At 37.1% G+C, this 21,077-nt stretch overlaps 2 protein-coding genes across 2 annotated transcripts; one reads left to right on the forward strand and one right to left on the reverse strand.

The window, feature by feature from the left end:
• Positions 1-15,245: 15,245 nt before the first annotated feature.
• Positions 15,246-16,939, reverse strand: LOC108992401. The gene is made up of 4 exons (XM_018966961.1): positions 16,280-16,939; positions 15,995-16,189; positions 15,638-15,895; positions 15,246-15,425 (listed from the first exon to the last, which is right to left on the reverse strand). The coding sequence occupies exons 1-4, from the start codon at positions 16,937-16,939 to the stop codon at positions 15,246-15,248; spliced, it is 1,293 nt and encodes a 430-aa protein (XP_018822506.1).
• Positions 16,940-18,627: 1,688 nt separating this feature from the next.
• On the forward strand, positions 18,628-19,269 carry LOC108992400. Its single transcript, XM_018966960.1, has one exon. It carries the CDS (start codon positions 18,628-18,630, stop codon positions 19,267-19,269), a length of 642 nt encoding a protein of 213 aa, XP_018822505.1.
• Positions 19,270-21,077: the final 1,808 nt, after the last annotated feature.

Genomic DNA, 21,077 nt, shown 5'->3' on the forward strand with positions numbered 1-21,077 from the left:
GTCCCTGCCATCGGATTAGCAATTCCACCACTAGTTTGTTATGGTGTTTGATCATGCGGCAGTAAGGAAGGTAAATGTGTGACATTTGCCACCAATTTCTTCTTCAATTGGGAGACATAAAAATTGGCATGGATCTTGGCTGATGGGGGTAGATCTAGGCAGTAGGCCACTGCCCCTACTCGCTATAACACTTTGAAGGGCCTGTAGTACCTTGGTGCCAACTTTAGATCCATCCTATGTGCCACTGAGACCTACTTGTAGGGATGCAACCGAAAGTAGACCCAATCCCCCCTGGCAAATTCTATTTTTGTCCTCTTTAAATCCGCATACTTCTTCATTTTATCTTGGGCCTAATGGAGATTGTGTTTTAACACTTGAAAATTTTGATCCCTTGACTTGAGCTTTTCTCTGAGTGACTCTAGTCTTGTTGTTCCAGGGATCTAACTGAGGAGGCGTGGTGGGGCATAGCCATACAATGCCTCAAAGGCAGTCAACTTTGTGGAGGCATGGAGATTGGTGTTGTACCACCACTCTGCCAATGGAACCCACTTAGACCAGTCCTTTGGTCGGTATCTAGCAAAGCACCTCAAGTAATTTTCTAAACTTTTGTTGATTACTTCTAACTGGTCATCAAATTGAGCGTGGTAGGCAGTAGTGAAGGCCATTAGTACCCCTTGTAATTTGAAAAACTCTTGCCAGAAGTAGCTAGTACAGGTGGGGTCACGGTAAGAGACTACGAAAAAGGGGAGGCCAGGGAGTGTGAAAACATGTTTATGGAACAGTTGGGCTATGGTTTTAGCTGTGAATGCATAGGTTAGGGGGAAAATGATTGTATTTGGTGAGGTGGTCCACCACTACCTAGAGACTGTTGTATCCCTATGAATGAGGAAGGCCCTATAAGAAATCCATGGTAATGTGTGACCATGGTTGAGAGGGAATTGGTATGGGTTGGAGTAAACCCCCTGGGAAACTGTTCTCACTCTTCTTCCTCTGGCATATATCACATTCCCTGATGAACCTCATAACATATACCTTAAGGCCTAGCCAAAAGAAAATCCTTCCTTTCTCTATGCACAGTTTTGTCATACCCTGCATGTCCTCTAAGGGGGCTACCACGTACCAGTTCCAATAATTTGGTCTTAAAGTCGTCATCTTTGGGGATATACAACCTTTTTTTGTAAAACAGAAGGTCATCCCATGAGGTATAGTGGGGGGAGGGGGTAAAGTGTTGGTTAAGAGTTCCTGCACCTCTGGGTCTTTAGCATAGGCATTCTTTATTTCCTCAATCCAATCCATCGAGGGAAAGTAAATCAGACAGAGAGCTGCTCCTTCATGGTTTGCCTTCATGGAGAGAGAATCAGCCACCCGGTTTTCCTTGCCCTTCTTGTACTCTACTACAAAATCATACCCCAATAACTTAGTTACCCACTTTTGGTGCATGGGGGTACCAATCTTTTGGTCATGAAAATACTTTAAAATCTCTTGGTCAGTTTTAATTATGAAAGACTGACCCAGTAGATTGGGCGCTACTTGTGCACTGCTAATACTAGGGCAAACAAATCTTCTTCATAAGTTGAGAGATGTAGTGACCTTATCTTCAGGATTTGACTAAAAAAGGTAATCAGTTTTCCTCCTTGCATAAGCACTGCCCCCACTGCCTTACCTGAAACATCATACTCTATGGTGAAAGGTTGTGTGAAATCTAGTAGGACCAAGACAGGGGTTCTGTGACTGCCTCCTTTAACTTCTCAAAGGCTAGTTTTGCTTTTGTTGTCCATTCAAAGTTATTCTTCTTGAGCATGTGGGTGAGGGGTGTCGTTATGCCCCCATACCCTTTATAAGCCTCATGTAGTAGTCTGTTAGACCAAGAAATCCCCTCAACCCCTTTAGTGAATTAGGAATAGGCCACTATAGCATTGCTTGCAGCTTCTCAGGGTTTGGAAATCAAATTTCCCAAATAAGTGATTTCACTACAGCCAAACTTACAATTGGAGAGTTTTGCAAAGAGTTGTTGATGTCTGAGAGCCTCCAATGCAATTTGTAAGTGTTCAACATGCTCCCTTTCACTTTTATTGTATACTAGGATGTCATAAAATAAATCAAGATGAATTTTCTGAGGAATGGTTTAAACGCCTCATTCATGAGGCTTTAGAAAAGTTGAGGGAGCATTAGTTATCCCAAAGGTCATAACCAAGAACTCTTAGTGGCCCTCGTGCATCCTTATCGTTGGTTTGTAGACACCCTCTGGTTTGACATGGATTTGGTGGTAACCAAATCTAAGATCTAGCTTAGAAAACATCATTGATCCATCTAGTTCATCCATAAGTTCCTCTACTACAGGAATAGGGAACGTTTCCTTGATTGTGACTTGATTGAGGGCCTGATAGTCCACACATAGGCACCATGCCCCATTTGCTTTTCTGACAAAAAATACAGGTAAGGAATAAGGGTTCTTGCTAGGCCGAATGACCCTTGAAGTTAAGAGCTCCTTGACTATCTTCTCAATCGCATCCTTTTGGAAGTATAGGTAACGATAGGGCCTCACTGAAACAGGCTTAGATTGAAGTAGGAAGTTGATAGATGGTAACGAGAGGGCTCTACTAGCCCATTTTATCTCAACCTCTTCATTTTGGTAAGTGAAGTGCATGGTAAGTTTTTCAAAGTTCCACAGTATAAAGCCCAAGCCCATCAACCACTGCATTCCCAGCACCATATCACAACCCGCCAACACCAGAACATGTATACTATCTACAAAATTCACCCCCTAAATATTGAATCTGGTACATACACTTTCCCCTTCACTTAACAATTGCTCCCCACTAGCCACCCTGACTATGGCCCTTTTCTCTTATTAATTGGTAGCTACCCCCTTTTTACTATAACTGGATCCAGAAAGTTGTGTGTCTTGTCAATGTCTATTAAAATAACGGTTTGGGATCCCACCTTCCCTTTTACCATCATAATTCGAGAATTAAGGGAGCCAGTAATGGGATGTAATAAGATTTCTAGACTTGTATATATAGAGAAGAAGTCTAAGGACTCAACAACAGGTTCCTGACTTTGTCTTTCTTTTTTCATTTTCTTCACTGTCTTCCCGGACCTCTTCCAGAATATATAGTCTTGGTTTTTGACACCTATGACCCGAGTTCCATTTGGAGTCACAATAGTAGCACAATCCTCTTTCCCATATATTTTTCATTGGTTAATTTTTTGAACTAGTAGCTGAGGCTTATAAGGGCCTTTAACGTGCTCACCAGTAGGAGTGTGGGGGGTTTTCAAAATTCCTGGTTCATTAGAAGGCACGATTTGTGAAGCCCCCAACCTCCACTTGGGATGGAACGAAGACTTAGACCGTTAGGACATGCAACATATACCCCCGTACATGACAGTTAATATGCAATGCATCTTAGTATGCAACTAGTAGTATGCAATAATTGCAGTGGAAATAATGGTGAAAGTATAACTTATGCTAGAATAATGAGAAACATCTTAATTTCATTAGTAATCATCAAGTTCAAAATACCAATGTAGCATAGACTTAGTACAACTAAGAGTTAAACTCAAATCATTCTCTTCATGCGATCTAAAGCATGAAGGACTTGGACTAAAAACATTAGGATTAAATCTAATCTCCTCTCAAGGTCTGGCTCCTCCTCAATCAGTCAGATCTAGCACTCCATCTAGCTCGTCCTCCTCGAGACCTGACACAACTTTTATCGTTCCGAGTGGAATGATAATGGTCCCATAAGGGGTGAGATTTACTCAAAATCTTAGCAAGTTAAACAACCAACTTGCATAAAGATAAATTAACATGAAGCATGGTAAATATGCATTGCATGAGATGCAGAAAAATCAGAATGCATGTCTCCCATCCAGATTCCTTAACATTTTAGAAAAATGCAGACACAGGTTTTCATTCAATAAACATTTTTGCCATCATTTTTGAAAACATAAATTCATCATAAACTTTCAACATTATTAGTAATTGATAATTAACATCATAACGTGTGGTAACGTTACAATTCCTCATATGCACTGTGAGTGCCTACCGGTGACCGTAGTACAAATCATGTTGAAACTACGTTGTCTATAGAATCGTTCTCAATGCATTGGTAAATATAATATAAAATTATAACATCATAACGTGTACACCCACCAGCATTAGGTGTCATAATATATTGCCTTCGCTCTGGCGTTCTTTAAAAAGAACCCATTCGAAACCTATTGACTCTTCTTCTTCAACCCAGGAGTTACCACCCCATTCTTAAACACTCCAGAGTGAATATAAGAGTTCCATTAGGATACTTCTCCATCCAGTCTTTGGGGTCGTGACAGAAATTATTTTTATACTAGGCTTGAAAAATGTTTTTCATGACATGTGCATATGTAGCAAGCTTCCATGCAAAAATGACATTTGTAGATGTAATATGCAAAAATGGTGAAACATATCACATGCCATGTAAGTATGCACTCAATGTATCATATAACATGATATTTTATGCTAAAAAATGACAATTGAAGTATGAATGATATATTTCTCAATAATTCATAAATAATCTATCAAGGTGTAAGTTAGAGGCCAACTTACAAACTTCCTGAGTAATTCGAAAATAAAAGAGTTGTAGTGGCTGTAAACAAGTACATGCTAAGTTAGGATTTATACTTCTATGGTTGAGGTTCAAAATCAAAGGATTCAAAAATAGATATTTACAACAATACCCCTAGACTCTCAAAAATTGCCGTTAAGACCCTAAATTTTCACTAATTACAAACGAACTCCAAATTTAACCAAAATTCATAGACTTCATATTTTTGGAATTATAAAACCACCTATACCCTTGGATTTTCAAAAATCAGAATAGAACTTGCCCAAACAGTCCCAACCCGTGGCATGCACTCTAGTTGATGCCAAAGTATGTTTTCAACTATTGATCCCTATGAATGCATGCATATGAGATTTTCATGAATCAAAAATTACATAATGAAGGCTAATTATTGGATAATAAAGTTCATCTCAACACTTAATCATGGCTAAGATATCCTAAATCTCAAATTCATTCAAAACGGATTAATACTTGATGATCAAAATAAGATAGATTTAAAACCTATCATGACATGCTTTTAATCACAGATCAAACATTCCATAATTATTCTAAGATAATAATAAATCATATCAAATCATGCTTAAGACATTATAGCTAATTTTCCACTTAAAATCATTTAATCATTCAAACCACCTTTTAATGACTCGGTTTTGAGCTAAGCATAGTAATCTTCTCAAAACTCAACCAAATTTCGTACCAACACTTGGAAACAAAACTTGACATGCTAACTAAGATCAAGAGCAAGAAAACTTACAAATTTTGTTTTCTTCCAAGAACTCAAGACAACCTTACTCAAGAACACTCAAGAACTTACCAAAACTCACTTGGTTTCACTCTTTTGATCTCTTAGGGGGAGAAGTGCTCTCAAGACTCAAGAGGAAGCTTGGAGCTGAGGTGGGGAGGAAATGAGGAAGTGAGGGAGGTATTCATAGGGTTCAAGAAGGGAGGAGAAGTTGGCTTGAATGCTTGGTGATTGGGTGAAGTGGGTGGTGCACCAGTCTGGAAATTTTCCAGCTTGCTTTCCATGGCTTATGTCACCTTGTGCAGGGGGAATAGTGGCCTGAAACCCCAATGATTTCCTCTTCACTGTAGATAAATTGGTCCTGTAGAGGTTTCCAAGTCATGGGGCATGATTTAGATGACAAAAAGTCACTCAAACCACCCTTGCAAACAGGCAGGTTCAGGTGGTTTTATTTGGCAGATTTCGGACTTCAGTTTTGGAGGGTTTTGGGTGGGAAAAACTGAGTCAATATCTTCATGATGGTCATGGGACCTCTTGGAGATTGGGTGGTGAAGAAGGTGGCATGGGGTGGTGGCTTAACCAGGGAAGATGGTTGGTTAAATTCTAACCCAATCGGTTCCCACTCAAACTAGACTAAGGTGCAATTGGTTTGGTCAATTGAATTTATTTGTGTAACCAATTTCATCCAAGGCTCAAACTGAGTTTGAAGGGGTCTCATGAGGTGTTTAAGGACCATATTACTCTAGAGGTCATGCCACAAAAACATTGGGCCTAAGGGCAAAATAGTCCAAGTATTCAAAGGACAATACACATAGCCATGCAAAGTTTGGGGTTTGATATGTCATTTTCCTTAATGACATGTGGGGAGGTTTAGCTAGGGCATTAGTAAGGTCTAAGTATGATGAAATGAAATAATCAATCAAGCAAACTTCGAATTAGAAGGTTAAGAAAAGATTAAACAAAATTAAGTTTCAAAGCATGGCTTAAAGTTCACTAACCTCAAGTATGATGGTTAATGGTCTTAGCCAACTTTTAAAACTTAATTTGAGTACTTAGGGTATGATCTGGGCTTAAGGAAACCAATGGTATAGTGTATTTAGCTTTCAAGTTTAATAGTGAAATAAACCCAAACATGGCTTTGGGCCTTGTGGACTTAAAAGGGCCAAGTGTGTGGGTTCATGACTTATGAGCTCTTGGACTTGAATGAGAGGGGCATCATTTCTAGATTTTTAGGGTTGAAAAGAAACCTCAAGATCCACTAAGATGGACTTGAAAAGGTTTGACTTGGCCTAATTTGGTCATGGGTCCATTCTACACCAAGTTTGGCCCAAAGGCCTTATGCCTTCCGTAAGCTTAGGCTAAGGCTAGCTACCAAGTCTTGAATTTCCTATGGACTTGGTTTCAAGGCTTATTAGGCTAGGCCCATGAATGTTCTAAGGTCCTAAAAGCCTCACTAAATTCACTAATGGTCTTGCTTCTCTAATCCTTAATTTAATGGTACTAAGTGTCGAGATTAAGACTAACCTCACTATCAAACTTAATGTAAGTAATAACCCAAAATTAAAAGCCTAATCTAAACTGTTTAAGGGTTAATCTAATGGTTAATTAAGCGGGGTATTACACCATTGAACTCCTATATTACCTCCTGGATAGGGCCACATTTTCTTCTTGAATCTTTGTAAGGCTGTAGGCAGCTATCAGATTAGGAGGATTAAACATGCTCGCAAGCAAACGGATTTCATCCTTGAGACCACTAAAAAACAACTCAGCTTATTCACTTACGATAGGCCTCTTACTCTATTCAATAGACTCTCAAAGTTGTCCTTATAATCCTCTACAGTTCCTCTTTGCCTCAACGTAGTTAATGACTCCATGATGTCATCATATGTATTAGGCCTAAACCTCACCAATAGGGCTCTGACAAATGACTCTTAATCTGTGAACATCCACATTTTCTCCATGTTTTGAAATCATACTAATGCCCTATCCTTTACGTGAAAGGATGGTAGCCTCAACCTATCCTGAGGTAGGGTATTATGGAAGGAAAATAAGTGGTTTACCTTGTAGATCCTAGCATTGGGATCCTCCCCATGGAAAGTTGGGAAGTCCACTCTAATAGATCTAGTTAGCACCTCTCTAGATTGCTCCATGTGATTTTTTGAGTGCATGTAAACCCCAGAAGATGATTCCTCTTGCCACCGACTTTGCTTTTTCTTTTGCAGCTTGAGAGTCAAGGCAACTAACTGGTTTCCCACATCTCTCCTTAATGCACACATCTCTATCTCGAGATTTTTAGATTGAGACTCAATACTCTTCTTCAAGCCCAGCATCTCAGATTCAAGACTTTTGAATTGTGAGTGAGTGGCCTTCTTCAACACATTCATCCCTTTACGTAGCTGTTTGTGGTGTGTCCCTTCAGCCATTTTTTCAGAATATGGGATCGGTATCTCTGATACCAACTTGTAACATTAATCCTGTTAACCTAATTGGAATTGTAATAGTAATTTCTCACTTAGTGGGTGAGAACTTCCAGAAATTGCAAGAAAAAGAGAAGATGAAAAGAAAGGAAAATAGGTGTTCTAATATTTTTGCATAAAAGAACACTATTGTTGCTCTCGTCCCCTATATTGTTCACCCCCAACGAGAACAAGTAATTGAATGCCTCACAGCCAATAGGCATTTTACAGCTCAACGGAAATAGTAAGAAATAGAAAATGACATTATTAAAAATACAACTGAAAAGTAATAGAAATCCAACTAAAGTAATAGACTCCTCTAGCCACGTGTCTTCTCCCGATGCTCCTTATCTAACGATTGAGAATTGAGACTAAGACTCTTCTCTGATTTACGCAGTTCATCCTTCACTATCCCAAACAAGCTCTTTTATTCTTTTCATCTTTCTCTCCCGAGCTTCTGCCTCCCATCTTCTACTTCTCTTACTTCATGGTTAAGCTTGTAATAGAACTGGGAGGGGGGCGGCGAATAGGCTGAGCAGACTCAACTATGTTTATAGTGGAGTCCATCAATAACCATGTGGAAGTCATGCAGGCTGCCATGTGGCATCGCTAGCCCTCCTTGTTTTTTTGTGTCCATTTTTAAGCCTTTTTTCATCTTTGTATTTGTATTATTGAGAAGTCCTAGTTTTAGAATTCGATTTTTTCCTATATTTTCATTTGTGCGTATACAAATTCAGATGAAGTGTTTACTTCGTTATCACATTTCAAATCTAGTTTTAGAATCTTTTTTAAAATTTTGATGCCATGCTATTTTATGAAATGATTTAGACGATTTAAGAAAAAACTAACTACTCATTAATTTTTTTTATTTAATTTGAATATGTTGTATGATAATCCTCCCAACAAGTATCCATGTCTAGCCTGGGAGGTGTTACAATGAATAACCATTTATTTATAAGTTGCCAAATCAAATAAGTTTTGAGGCTTTTTTTTTTATACAATAACAAAAACTAGTCACCATTATGATCATTTTTATAGAATTATTCAAAGTAGTTTTGTAAAAAATGAGAATTAGGGAAATAATAATAAACATAAAAAGTCTACACATAGCTAGCCATTTTAATTTATAAAAATAGATATTTTGATCACAATAAAATTGGAAGAAGAATAATAGGATCAAACAATCAGATCACAACATACCTAAACTTAAATGGTTCTAGTTAAAAGTCTAAGGGCATGTTTGCGAATTTATACTCATCTCATCTCAAAGTTTCTTATAATTTTTTTTCCCAAACATCACTCTAATACAAACAATTTTTAATTTCGAATCTTCAACCTTTTCAATTTAAAAAACAAAAATTTATATTCTACCAATATTGTACTATTATAATAATTTTATTCAATTTTTTCTTTTTCATTTTCTAAAACCCAATAAAACATTATAATTCAAATCATTTCGCTACCATTTACAAAATTTTCATCGCCTCATTCCCCAAGCATCCCCTTTAGGATAGGTTTGGGGCACAAGACAAAATACAAAATTCTCATCTCATCTCAACTCATCATTACACCTTTTTCAAATACCCATACAAAATATAATAAACAATTCAATTTTTTCAAATCCCAATACAAATTTTTCAAATCTCAAAACAATAATAATATTAAAACATAATATTTTAAACTTCAAAACAAAACACAAAATTCTCATCCCACCCCACAAACCTGCCCTAAGTCTACTTGCCAAGACAGATTTTAAAGAGTAATATAACATATTGTGGAGACTTGAATTAATACAAGCTCTCGTCTTCTTGACGAAACAATGCTGGATATTGTTTTATACACCATATTGCAATGACTTATTGGGCGACGAAGCAAGGGTTCTCCTTTGGTATCACAATGATATTAGCATCGTTGAGCCTCTTGGGAATAAAATTTCTGAAGAAAAAGGACCGAACTGAAGAAACATCTTTCATGCACTATGCTTCAATAATGTTTAAAGAAAAGTACTGTCATACCATCTGGGTCGGTGCCTTATAGCTAGGATCCCATGCTCCTCAAAGCAAGAAGAACTTAGGCTTCATCAGGAACATGGCAAAGGGCAAAGTTTTCTGCTTTTGATATAACTGGCATAATGAGCCCCACAGTGTCTAGCCACTGTCTAGTCCACCCTAGCCCACATACAATCTTTCCCTATTTTACCAGGCTAAAAATGGAGAAAACTGGTTGCCCTCCAAGCATGGCATATTGCCACTACCACCGCTTTCATCGTGTCGAACTACTAGCCCTTGGCCATGATTAGCACCCTAAGCCCATAGCCTCAATGTTTCCACGCATGGCAGCAAGGTCCCCAGGCCACATTGTGAAGCCCTCTCTCTCTCTCTCTCTCTCTCTCTCTCTCTCTCTCTCCCGACGTAAGCTCCCTTTCTCTCTCTCCATGTTAGCTCCCCCTCTATATCTCTCTACATTATTCTCCCTCTCTCCCTCTCCGAGATAGCATAAACCTAAGGGTGAAATATTTTGCTAGTCTAAAAGGTATCCATGTGAGGCCTAAGTGCCTTATAGCTAAATTACAAAAAATGTCCATGCCAGTGATTGTTCACCATAGGTTTAGTTTAACCATAGATATGAGTAAACCATAGTGATTAACCATAAATTGAGAAGTTTAGGTTTCCGGGTAACTAAGTTTTAATTATGAGGTCGTGGAGAAGTTAATTTAAGGTATTAATTAAGTATTTCGAGTTTCTAATTAGATTATATGTGTCTTAGTAGTAATTTACATGATAGTACGTATGTATTATAGGTAACTAGTCATGCCTCAGGATATTGGATTAACTCCACAAGGTAAGGAACATAATTATACCCTTATATGTATATACAATAAATGACATTTCGCTTTTAAAAGTACTATTGTGTATGTACGCCCTTTATTGGAAGCCTCTTTTTATGTGCCCAAGTCATGAAGGAAATGATTTTTGATTGTCAGGGTAGATTTTTAACTACCATGATTTTATGCATAAGTTTCATGTTAGTTGCATCATACATGCATCAAAATATTTTATAAAAATTCATGCTTTTATGTGAGGAGTCATGCATTAAAATATTTATGAATATTCAAGATCTTATGTGAGGCATTATGTTTCAAGATATTTATAAGAAGTTATGATTTTATGTAAGAAGTTATGCATCAAAATATTTTATGAAATGATATAATTTTATGAGAGGAAATGTGTTTCATGAGATTTTATGAAAGGTTATGGTTTCAATTAAAATCTATGATACAATAAGGTTATGATAAAGAAAGATATGACAAGAAAGTATACGTGTGATTATTTTGAGGTATGTGTGATGCCCACAACCCCTGCTTGGGATTTGACGAAACTTGAAGTGTCAAGACATGCAATACAATGTTATATACTCTCGTTCATTATAATTAAAGACGTAGTACACCTAACATGCATATAACAAAATGTAATATTCGTAGCGGATAATCTTTTTCTTTGAGCAATACTCAATTACCAGAAGTACTATATCCCAAAACATAATATAATCCATACTATTCACATAACTAGAAGTCCCATCTTAGTTCCAACCAGCTTGTAACAAAACAAGTAAATTACTAAAATTATATCTCCTTAGTTACAGATAGACATAATTATAATCTAACTGTCAAGCTGCTCAACCAACCCCACTATCAGTTCCTCATCGGCTTATTCGACATCCCCCAAGTAGTCATGCACTTTTCTTCTACTTTCTGACACATCGTCTACTATTTCGAGAGGAATGATAGTTGAGATTACCACAGTGTGAGAGTTATAAAATCTTAGCAAGTAAGGTTCCTAAACTACCAATAGTATAAACAAGCATGCATGACAGTAAATGGCATGTATGCTTCATGACATGGACTTGAACATGCGTGACATGACTTGAAAATAAGCATGACATGACCTTGACTTGAAAATAATGTGACTTGACATAAACATAACGTGACTTGACATGAACATAACGTGACTTGACATAAATATGGCATGATAGTGTGAACATGAGACCTTGTTAACATATACATGTTTGAATGGAAAACCCTAACAATCAAAATGATTAAGCTAGTTGTTTCATCAAGAATAGCTGAACAAATAGAATGTTTCTGCCTAAAGTATTCCATCAGAGATACTCAGACAAACAGAATGATTGCGCCATGATTATTTTAATAGAGATGCCCTAACAATCAGAATGATTCCGCTAGTACCTTGTAATAATTATTAATGGTAATACACTAACAATCAGAATGATTACGCCATGAGTATTTTGCTAGAGATATTCAGACAATTATAATGACTTCGCCATGAATAACCTATGCACGACTGACTTGAAAAGTATTTCATGATGGACATGTGTGACTCATTATATGTAACAATTGACGTGTAACAGATAAACATGTGCAGTAACAAATGACATAATATTCATGGCATGTGACATGTAAGCGCGTAACAGATAATGTGGCATTCATGACATGTAACAAATGAACTTGTAACCAATGACATGGCATTCATGACCTGTAACACATGAACTTGTAGCATATTGCATAACATTCAGGACATGTGACAAATGAACTTGTAACAGATAAAATGGCATTCGTGGCATCTAACAGATAAACATGATGACGTGGCAAAGCATATAATAAGCAATAATGAACATGATTATAAATGATACGACCTTACCATCAAACATACGTAAAAACACTGAGAGTAAGAAACTAATTTACAAATAAATATATACTTCATGACATGATGATCGTGACATGTGACAGATATTCATGCTTAATATATATAACAACATGGCATGGTATAACATAATTCAATTTAATAAACTTAAAGGAAACATGAACATAACTTGAATAGATCTTACCACCATACAGACATAAGCATACTATAGGTAGGTAGGTAAGTTAGAGACCAACTTACAGTGATTAGTGTTATGAAAAGTGTAGCGTGAAAAAGCTTGTGATGCCCCAAGATTCATTTTGGGATTTGGCCGACTCTGAAGCATCGTGACATGTAACAAAAAGTTACTTGCCCTCATTCATGACAGATAAAGATGCAATGCACCTAGCATGCATCTAGCAATATACAATATTTGTACTGGATAATTCTTTTCTTGAGCATTACTCTACACCAAATATAACATATCCCAAATTAACATGAACATATTTCATAAACATATAATAACTGACGTCCAAAAGTTATAGTACTTGTCCAAAATTTCTATAACATTACTAGTACTATAGATGGAGCTCCTTATTTACATAATAAAATGAACGTAATAATTACTAGGCTAGCCTGATGAGTAACTTGCGCAAAACTCGGCTAGGAAAGCCATAATCCTATCCAGAAATTGGAGCATCGACGTGAAGAGCTCCTCGTTGTCACGTTGCAGTCTAATCAACCTCGTCCAGATGATCGTCCACAGGTTCTCCTGACCTGATACATGGTTTACTATTTGAGGGGAATGGTAGTTGAGACTACCAAGTGAGATTTGATAAAAAATTTCAACAAGTTACCAACCAATTTAAACTTACAGTTTACAATTGCATGCATGATAGTAAAAAGATATGAATACTAACATGAAACTGAACTGACTTAACATAAACTAAAACTGACATGAACATGACATGAATTGATCATGAACTAAAAATACTTGAACTGACATGAACGTGAAATGCCTTGACAATCAAGATGATTTTGCCAGTTATTTCGTCAGAAATAGGTGAACAATCAGAATTATTCCACCTAACATATTTTGTTAGAGATACTCAGACAATCAAAATGATTGCACCATGAGTATTTTAATGGAGATATTCTAATAATCAGAATGATTACACCAAGAGTACTTAGTAATAACTTTAATGAAATACTTTGACAAATCATAATAATTACGCCATGAGCATTTTAGTGGAGATACCTTAACAATCAGAATCATTACATTAAGAGTACCTAGTAATAACTTAAATGAAAATATTCTGACAATTAGAATGATTACATCATGAGCATTTTAGTAGAGGTACTCTAACAATCAGAATGATTACACCAGAAGTACCTTGCATGAATTATCAATGGAGATACTAGACAATCATAGTGATTACACCCTGAGTGTTTCATACATGATTGATTGAGAAAATACTATTTTTCATGATGATTGTACATGTATGACAATGACGTGTCGTGAAATGAACTGATAGATGACATAGCTTAACATGACGTGACATATACGTGTGGCTAAATGACATGACATGACGTGTAACAGATAACTATGTACTTGGAATGAAATCATGGCATGGCATAATACAACATGTATATAAGCATAACAAACATGAATGATGGTTTCTTACCCCCATATATACACAAGTAATTTGAGAGTAAATTAGAGGCCAACTTACAGTAATTGTAGTGTGATGTAAACTAGCACAAAATAACTTGAATTGAAAGGAGATATTTCTAAAAGTTAGCAACTTCTCATCAACAAACTTAGGATCATAAAATTACTGACTTATGGAAAAATAATCATTTTACCCTTTTACTTGTGAAAAAATGATCATTTTACCTATAAATTAAGGATTTTGCATCCTAACTTCAAAACTCACCAAAATTTACATTCCTCATGTAAATTATTTTTCTAAATCCAAATATCTAATCAGAAAAATTTAAAACACATCAGAACTATAAGAACTAGGTTTAGGCCGAAACATTCTAGGGCTAAAAACCTTGATTTTTGTTGCAATTCTAACCAACTTCAAACCACTTACTCAAACCAATTTACGCAATATCTACAGATAACATCCTATGCTTTAAAATCATGCTAAGAACATAAAACATACACTTAAAAATAATAAAAAACTCCTCATGACAAGAAAAGTGTTAAAACACCAAATCTCAAATAACTCTTTGATGAAATTGGACTATTTCCCTTCCAATAAACTCTAAGGACTCTGAAAGTCAATAAACATACTCTTAACATGTTTAGAAGTCAATCCCAAGAAATAACATGCTTGAACAAAAAAGTCAAAGACTACAAAAATCATAAAACATCAACCAAATTAATCGGTTCTAAACATGCTAACTCCAAAAACCAAGTACCACATGCTTTGATTTTAGATCAAACCACTAGATCCAAATTTCTCACGAAATAAATCTTTCACAAATAACATCATATACCTTATATTCAAGTTATAAACATGATCTAAGCATGAAATCTAAGATCACATGGCTAAAATTGTATCAAAATGCAAAACATATGGTGACCCTCAAGTTTATGTCCTAACCAAACCTTAGCATGCATAAAACTTCATTTCACCATGATCAAAACCATTATTCCACAAAAATAACTTTCTAACATATAGATCAAATTCCTAAGGACAACATATGTAAACATCAATACCATATGCTTTGACTTTCAAACCATTAGCATAACCTTCTCTAGAAAATTCCACTCTACACGGTCGTATGCTTTGCTCATATCAAGCTTTAGCGACATGTAACCTTGCTTACCTTTCCTTTTCTGCCTCAGGAAGTGAACCATTTTGTACGCTACCAGCACATTGTCAGTGATCAGCCTGCTTGGGACAAAAGCAGCCTAAGTTGAGGAGATCACATCAGCAAGGATGGTTTTTAGCCTATTTGCAATGACCTTTGAGATGATCTTGTAAAGGACATTACATAGGCTTGTTGGTCTATAATTTGCCACCTCAACTGGATTTTTCTTTTTGGGATCAAGGTAATGAAAGTATGGTTAAGTCCTGCTGGAAAAGATCTAGAATTGAGTGCTTTCAAAACTGCTTCAGTCACCTCTCCACCAATAATACTCCAATATTTTTGGTAGAAGATGGGAGCCATGTCATCGGGACCAGGAGCTGAAAGGGGGTTCATTTGTTTCAAGGCTTGTGATACTTCTGCTGCCGAGTAGGTTTTTGTAAGAGAAGAGTTCATATCATCTGAAACTCTCCCAGCAAGGTCATCTAAGAAATCAGTTTGGCCTTGTTGACCAGTGGAATTAAACAACTGATGAAAGTAGTTTGTGATTATCTGATCTCTTAAGCTCCCCGTCTGCCATTCACCTGTTGCATCTTTCACACCCTTAATGACATTTTTCTATCTTCTTTGGGCAGCTTTATTATGGAAAAACCGGGTATTTTTATCGCCTACTTGCAACCACTTAACTTTAGCTCTTTGTTTCCACAATAGTTCATCCCTTTCTAGCCACTTCTGAAGCTCTGATCTAGCATCACGGAGACAGTCACTCCTTAGGTGGCAGGGGTTAGAATGTAGTAGCTTCCTTAATTGCAATCGTGCCTGTTCAATATTCCTTCTCACATTGCCAAAGTAGGCTCTGTTCCATACCTGAAGTTTCTCCCCACATCACTTAATTTTTTCCATGATAACTGATAATTCGCTTTGGCCCGTTGTTCTTGACCAGGCTTGTTCTATGACCTTTTTACAATCTGGTTCGTCCGCCCAAATGGCCTCAAACTTGAAAGTATTTTGTCTACCCATGTGTCTTCTGTCATCTTGGGTCGTGAGGATGATAGGAACGTGGTCGGAATAAGGTGCAAAGCCATGATTAACTTCTGCCAACAGATTTAGAGATTTCCACTGCATATTAGCTAGAAAGTGATCTAATCTCTCGCAAATGCTATGCTGCTGATCCCTACCATTCCACCAAGTGAATTGGTTACCATTGAAGCCCAAGTCCATCATCTCACACTCATCTAGAAACTGTCTAAAGTCCCTCATTTGGCATTCTTGTCTGATTCTGCCACCTCTTTTCTCATAGTTACTTAGGATCTCATTAAAATCACCCATCATTAACCATCCTCGATCACTTGTGACTGCCAGAGATTTAATCATGTTCCAAGTTTCCAGCCTCCTTGATGCTTCCGGGTGGCCATAAATTCCAGTCAGATACCACGAGACTCCTTCACGATCATCCCCCTCCTTATTGGTGACCAAAGCATGAATGTGGTGTTTCGAGAAATTAAGGATTTCAAGCTGAGAATTATTGTTCCAGTACAAAGCCAAGCCCCCACTTCTCCCCTCACTGCTCACTGCCATGCAGTTGGTAAAACCAATTCTGAATTTTAATTTCTCCATGACTTTGCCTTGTAAACTAGTTTCTTGCAAGAATAAAATGTCGGGACCTTCTCTTCGGATTAAATCACGAAGTTGGTGATGCTATGCACAAACTCAGTCTCCTTTTCTGTTTTAGTCAATAGGGAACCGAAAGGCCCAATCTTCCCCTCCCTAGGTCTGCGGCAAGGAGACCCTATCTCCCCCTACTTATTCTTGTTATGCACCAAAGGGTTGACTTCTCTCCTTATGAAAGCTAAGAGATCCAAACTTGTTGAAGGTTTATGTATTTGTAGAGGAGCTCCAAGACTAAATCACCTCCTTTTTGCGGACGATAGTGTTCTATTTTGCAAGGCTGACCTGGCTACTAATATTCAAATTCAAGTCCTGCTGGAAACCTATGAAAAGGCATCGGGCCAAAGAGTAAATAAAGATAAAACTTCTATGGTGTTTAGTAAGAATGTCCTCTATAAAAAACAACAAGAGATTCTCAGTTTTTGGGGGGTAAATCGTCACCAACAATACGACAGGTATCTCGGCCTCCCTCCCGTGGTAGGTTGAGAAAAAAAAAGACCTTTTTTTTATCTAAAACACAAGGTCTGGTCCAAAGTCCAAGGGTGGAAGGAAAAGGTGTTGTCTCAAGGTGGCAAATAAATCTTGATAAAAGCTGTGGCCTTGTCTATTCCCTCTTACACTATGAGCTGTTTTAAGCTTCCTTCAACCCTCTGTGCTGAACTTGAGAGCATGATGGCTAACTTTTGGTGGGGTCAAAAGAAGAATGAGAAGAAAATCAGGTGGATTAGCTGGAAGAAAATGTGTGAGACCAAAGGGAATGGTGGGGTGGGTTTCAAGAATCTTCAGATTTTTAGTATGTCCTTGATTGCTAAGCAGGGATGGAGAATCATGTCGGAAGAACAGTCTTTGCTACACCAGATTTTTAAAGCCAAATACTTTCCAAAACTAAGATTCCAAGATGCTAAACGAGGTGCAAATCCCTATTATGTTTGGAGAGGCATTTGGGAGGCAAAAGAAAACCTGATTAAAGGATGTAGATGGAAAGTTGGTGATGGGAAATCAATCAATGTGTGGTCTGACTACTGGCTGCCACAGCATAAGCTCCTTCCTCAACTAGCCAGTTTCGAAGTTATACACCAGACTGCTACTGTCGACACACTAATTGACAGAGAAACCAAGTGGTGGGACGTCACAAAAATCCAATGCCACTTTCCAGCCCTTCAAGCAGCAATTATCTTTAAGATTCTTTTAAGCTCTGACCCTTGTCCTGACCAGTTAATCTGGGAGCATGAAAAGAACGGGAATTATAGTGTTAAAAGTGGCTATCGGTTTTTCTCTTCACTTGGGACAAATGAACATAGAGAGGAATGCTCTAATGCTCAAATCCATAGAAGTTTTTGGAAAAAATTATGGAAGATGAATATGCCAAACCGAGTTAGAATTTTTGGATGGAGGGCATCTAGAAACGAATTACCCACCTTGTTGAATCTCCAGTCCAGAAACGTACTTGTAGAGTCTACTTGTAGATGGTGTAAGGTAGCTGAAGAAGATATCACTCATGAACTTCTAAGTTGTCCAACTGTTAGAGAGGTGTAGTCTTTCCTTTTTCCTCATCTTCCAACGGAGGCTATGAACACCAGCTGGTTTCAATTTTTCTGTATGTACAGTAAAAAGGTAGTAAGGGGGAACTAGAAAAGATGTTCTTAATAGCTTGGGGATTGTGGCATCAGAGAAACCAGATGATCCATGAAGATGTGGTCATACCAGCATTACAAGTTGCTGAAGCGGCCCTATCCTCCCACATAACTCACTTGCAGGCTCTGACTTCTCAAGGACCCAGGGATGCTTGTCGCTGGGTGGCCCCTGAACCTGGGTTTCTGAAGCTATATGTGGATGGGGCTGTTTTTGCAAATCAAAGAAGCTCTGGTGTGGGCCTTATTCTGAGAAACTCAAAGGCTGAAATCATCTTCTCAACTAGTAAAAAAGAAAATGATGTCAAAGACCCTATTGAAATAGAGATGCTAGCAATTTTAAGAGGCCTCCAGTTCTGTTTTCCCCTTGGTATCTCTCATTTGGTTATTGAAAGTGACTCCTTACTAATGGTGAATGAAGTGCAAAGTGACTCCATATCAAGATCCCTCCACGGCAATCTGGTGCAACAAATTAAGCAGCTAATGTTAAGATTTCCTTGTTGTTCTATTCAACACAATAGCCGATTAGGCAATGGTGCAGCCCATGGGTTGGCTAAACTTGCATGGAATATAGATGATCTGATAACTTGGTGGGGTTCTTGTTCTTATTGTATTGAACAAGTTGTTTGGTCAGATTCTATGTTGTAATCTTTACTTATTAATGAAAGCAGTTTCCATTATAAAAAAAAAAAAAATACCATATGATCATGCTTCCATGACAAAATGTAAACACTTACTCAAAACAGAAACTATTTTTACACCTCCAGTTTCTAACTTACTCATATTATACAAAACTCTTAGTTAAATCTCTTATTATGCAACAAATTTAAATCCAAATTTCATGTTAATATGTTAAATCTAAACCATAAAAATTTTGGACCAATATCTTACCAAAAACCTCATCAATCAACGATTCACACAATATCTAGATTGTCGCCTAGTATGACCTTTGCATGCTTAAAAAGAATTTTCACTAATGAAATCTCCATGAAAGATTACAAAAAATGAACCAATGGAAACTAGAATCAAATAATAACAACTTATATGAAGGTATTTTTATAAGAATCTATTTACAAAGGCTTAGGAAAATTGAGCAAAAATAGCCATAAAATTTGCCTGAAGACTCTCTCTCATGTCCTCTCTAGAAAAAGGATTGTGAATGCAAGTTCTAATGTGTGGGAGGCAAGGAACAACTTATAAAATAAGTAGGACTGACATGGGTGGCTGAATGGCTTCTGGATAGGAGGTTGGGAGCCAAAGATTGAGGGACAAAGGGCTAAAAAGGTGTTGTTGGTAGCAGAAATGTTCTGGCTAAGTGGGTGGCTATGATCTTGTAGACTTTATGGCTTCCATCAAAGGACTGTTGAGGGCTGAAATGAGTGGTGGTGTCAGTTCTTTTCTAGGCCTTGGGAGGGGGAAGAAACTTCCTCAAGAAGCCTCCCATGGTGGTGGCTTTCGATGGGCCTAAGATGAGCCTTGCTGATAGGCTCAATTTTGAGGTTTCTTCACTTTGGGTTTTCGGTTAAGTTCAAGCCCAAATATAATTTTTCTTATCTCAATAAAATTACCAAGAAATAAAAGAATATATAAGGGTGTAATAACATGAATTTGAATGGTTAATAGCATGTAGAAGTGATTTAATCTAATGATTAAAAACTAAGCTAAAACTGACCAACACTTAGGGTTTGGGGTAACCATTTGGGGTTTGGGAAATGATTTAGAATTTTAGTTTTCACCAAGATTTTAGAGTTTCAATTGGATCTCAACTATTTGAGTTTTCACTAGGGCTAAAAACCTCTTCGGTTTAGCACAAAAATGAATGGTTGGATGGAAAAGTGTTTGATTTAGGTGGCATGATCACAATGCTTGATTTTCCTTTATTTCATTCACATTTCCATCTCAAGGTTCTTCTTGGTGCCAAGTATCCAAATAAAACTTCTTTATACTGATTTGGACAATCCACGTTGTGATTTTAAAACAAATGAACTAAGTGCTAACACTGATGTTACTATTCACTTTGAAAATGGCAAAATAGCTTTACATCATGAAATCCTAAATAATCCTAAGAAACTAATAGTGCAATTCATTTCACATATTTTGACTCTTAAGTGCCTCAAACAACTATCACCGAGAAAACAAAAATTGTACTATTGCGCCGTAAAATCCTAAATATTCATCTGAGACTAATGTCGTAAACCTTTTTTGAATTCTAAACTCCTAAGCACCTCAAATAAATAAAATATCATTTCTGTCACCAAAGTGGGTAAGATACTAACTAAGTTGATAAACTAAAACCTACACGATTTCTCGATTCGTGAGACATTTTCGAAATTTTCACGATATTGCTAAAGCTTAAAGAAATTCATCCACTGAATTTTGGGTAGACTGTTACAAAGCGTGAACTGAAATGAGATATTTCTAAGGTTAGAATATCTTACTAGATACTTATAAATATA

This window comes from Juglans regia, chromosome 12 (genome assembly GCF_001411555.2).
Source record: "Juglans regia cultivar Chandler chromosome 12, Walnut 2.0, whole genome shotgun sequence".
NCBI lineage: Eukaryota > Viridiplantae > Streptophyta > Magnoliopsida > Fagales > Juglandaceae > Juglans > Juglans regia.

Coding starts and splice junctions, on each gene's coding strand:
- LOC108992401 (XM_018966961.1), bottom strand. CDS start 16,939: ATGGAGAAATTAAAATTCAGAATTGGTTTTACCAACTGCATGGCAGTG. Junction 16,190..16,279: donor ACGAACCAGATTGTAAAAAG/GTCATAGAACAA, acceptor GAGAAACTTCAG/GTATGGAACAGAGCCTACTT. Junction 15,896..15,994: donor CTAAAGTTAAGTGGTTGCAA/GTAGGCGATAAA, acceptor GGTGAATGGCAG/ACGGGGAGCTTAAGAGATCA.
- LOC108992400 (XM_018966960.1), top strand. CDS start 18,628: ATGTTCTTAATAGCTTGGGGATTGTGGCATCAGAGAAACCAGATGATC.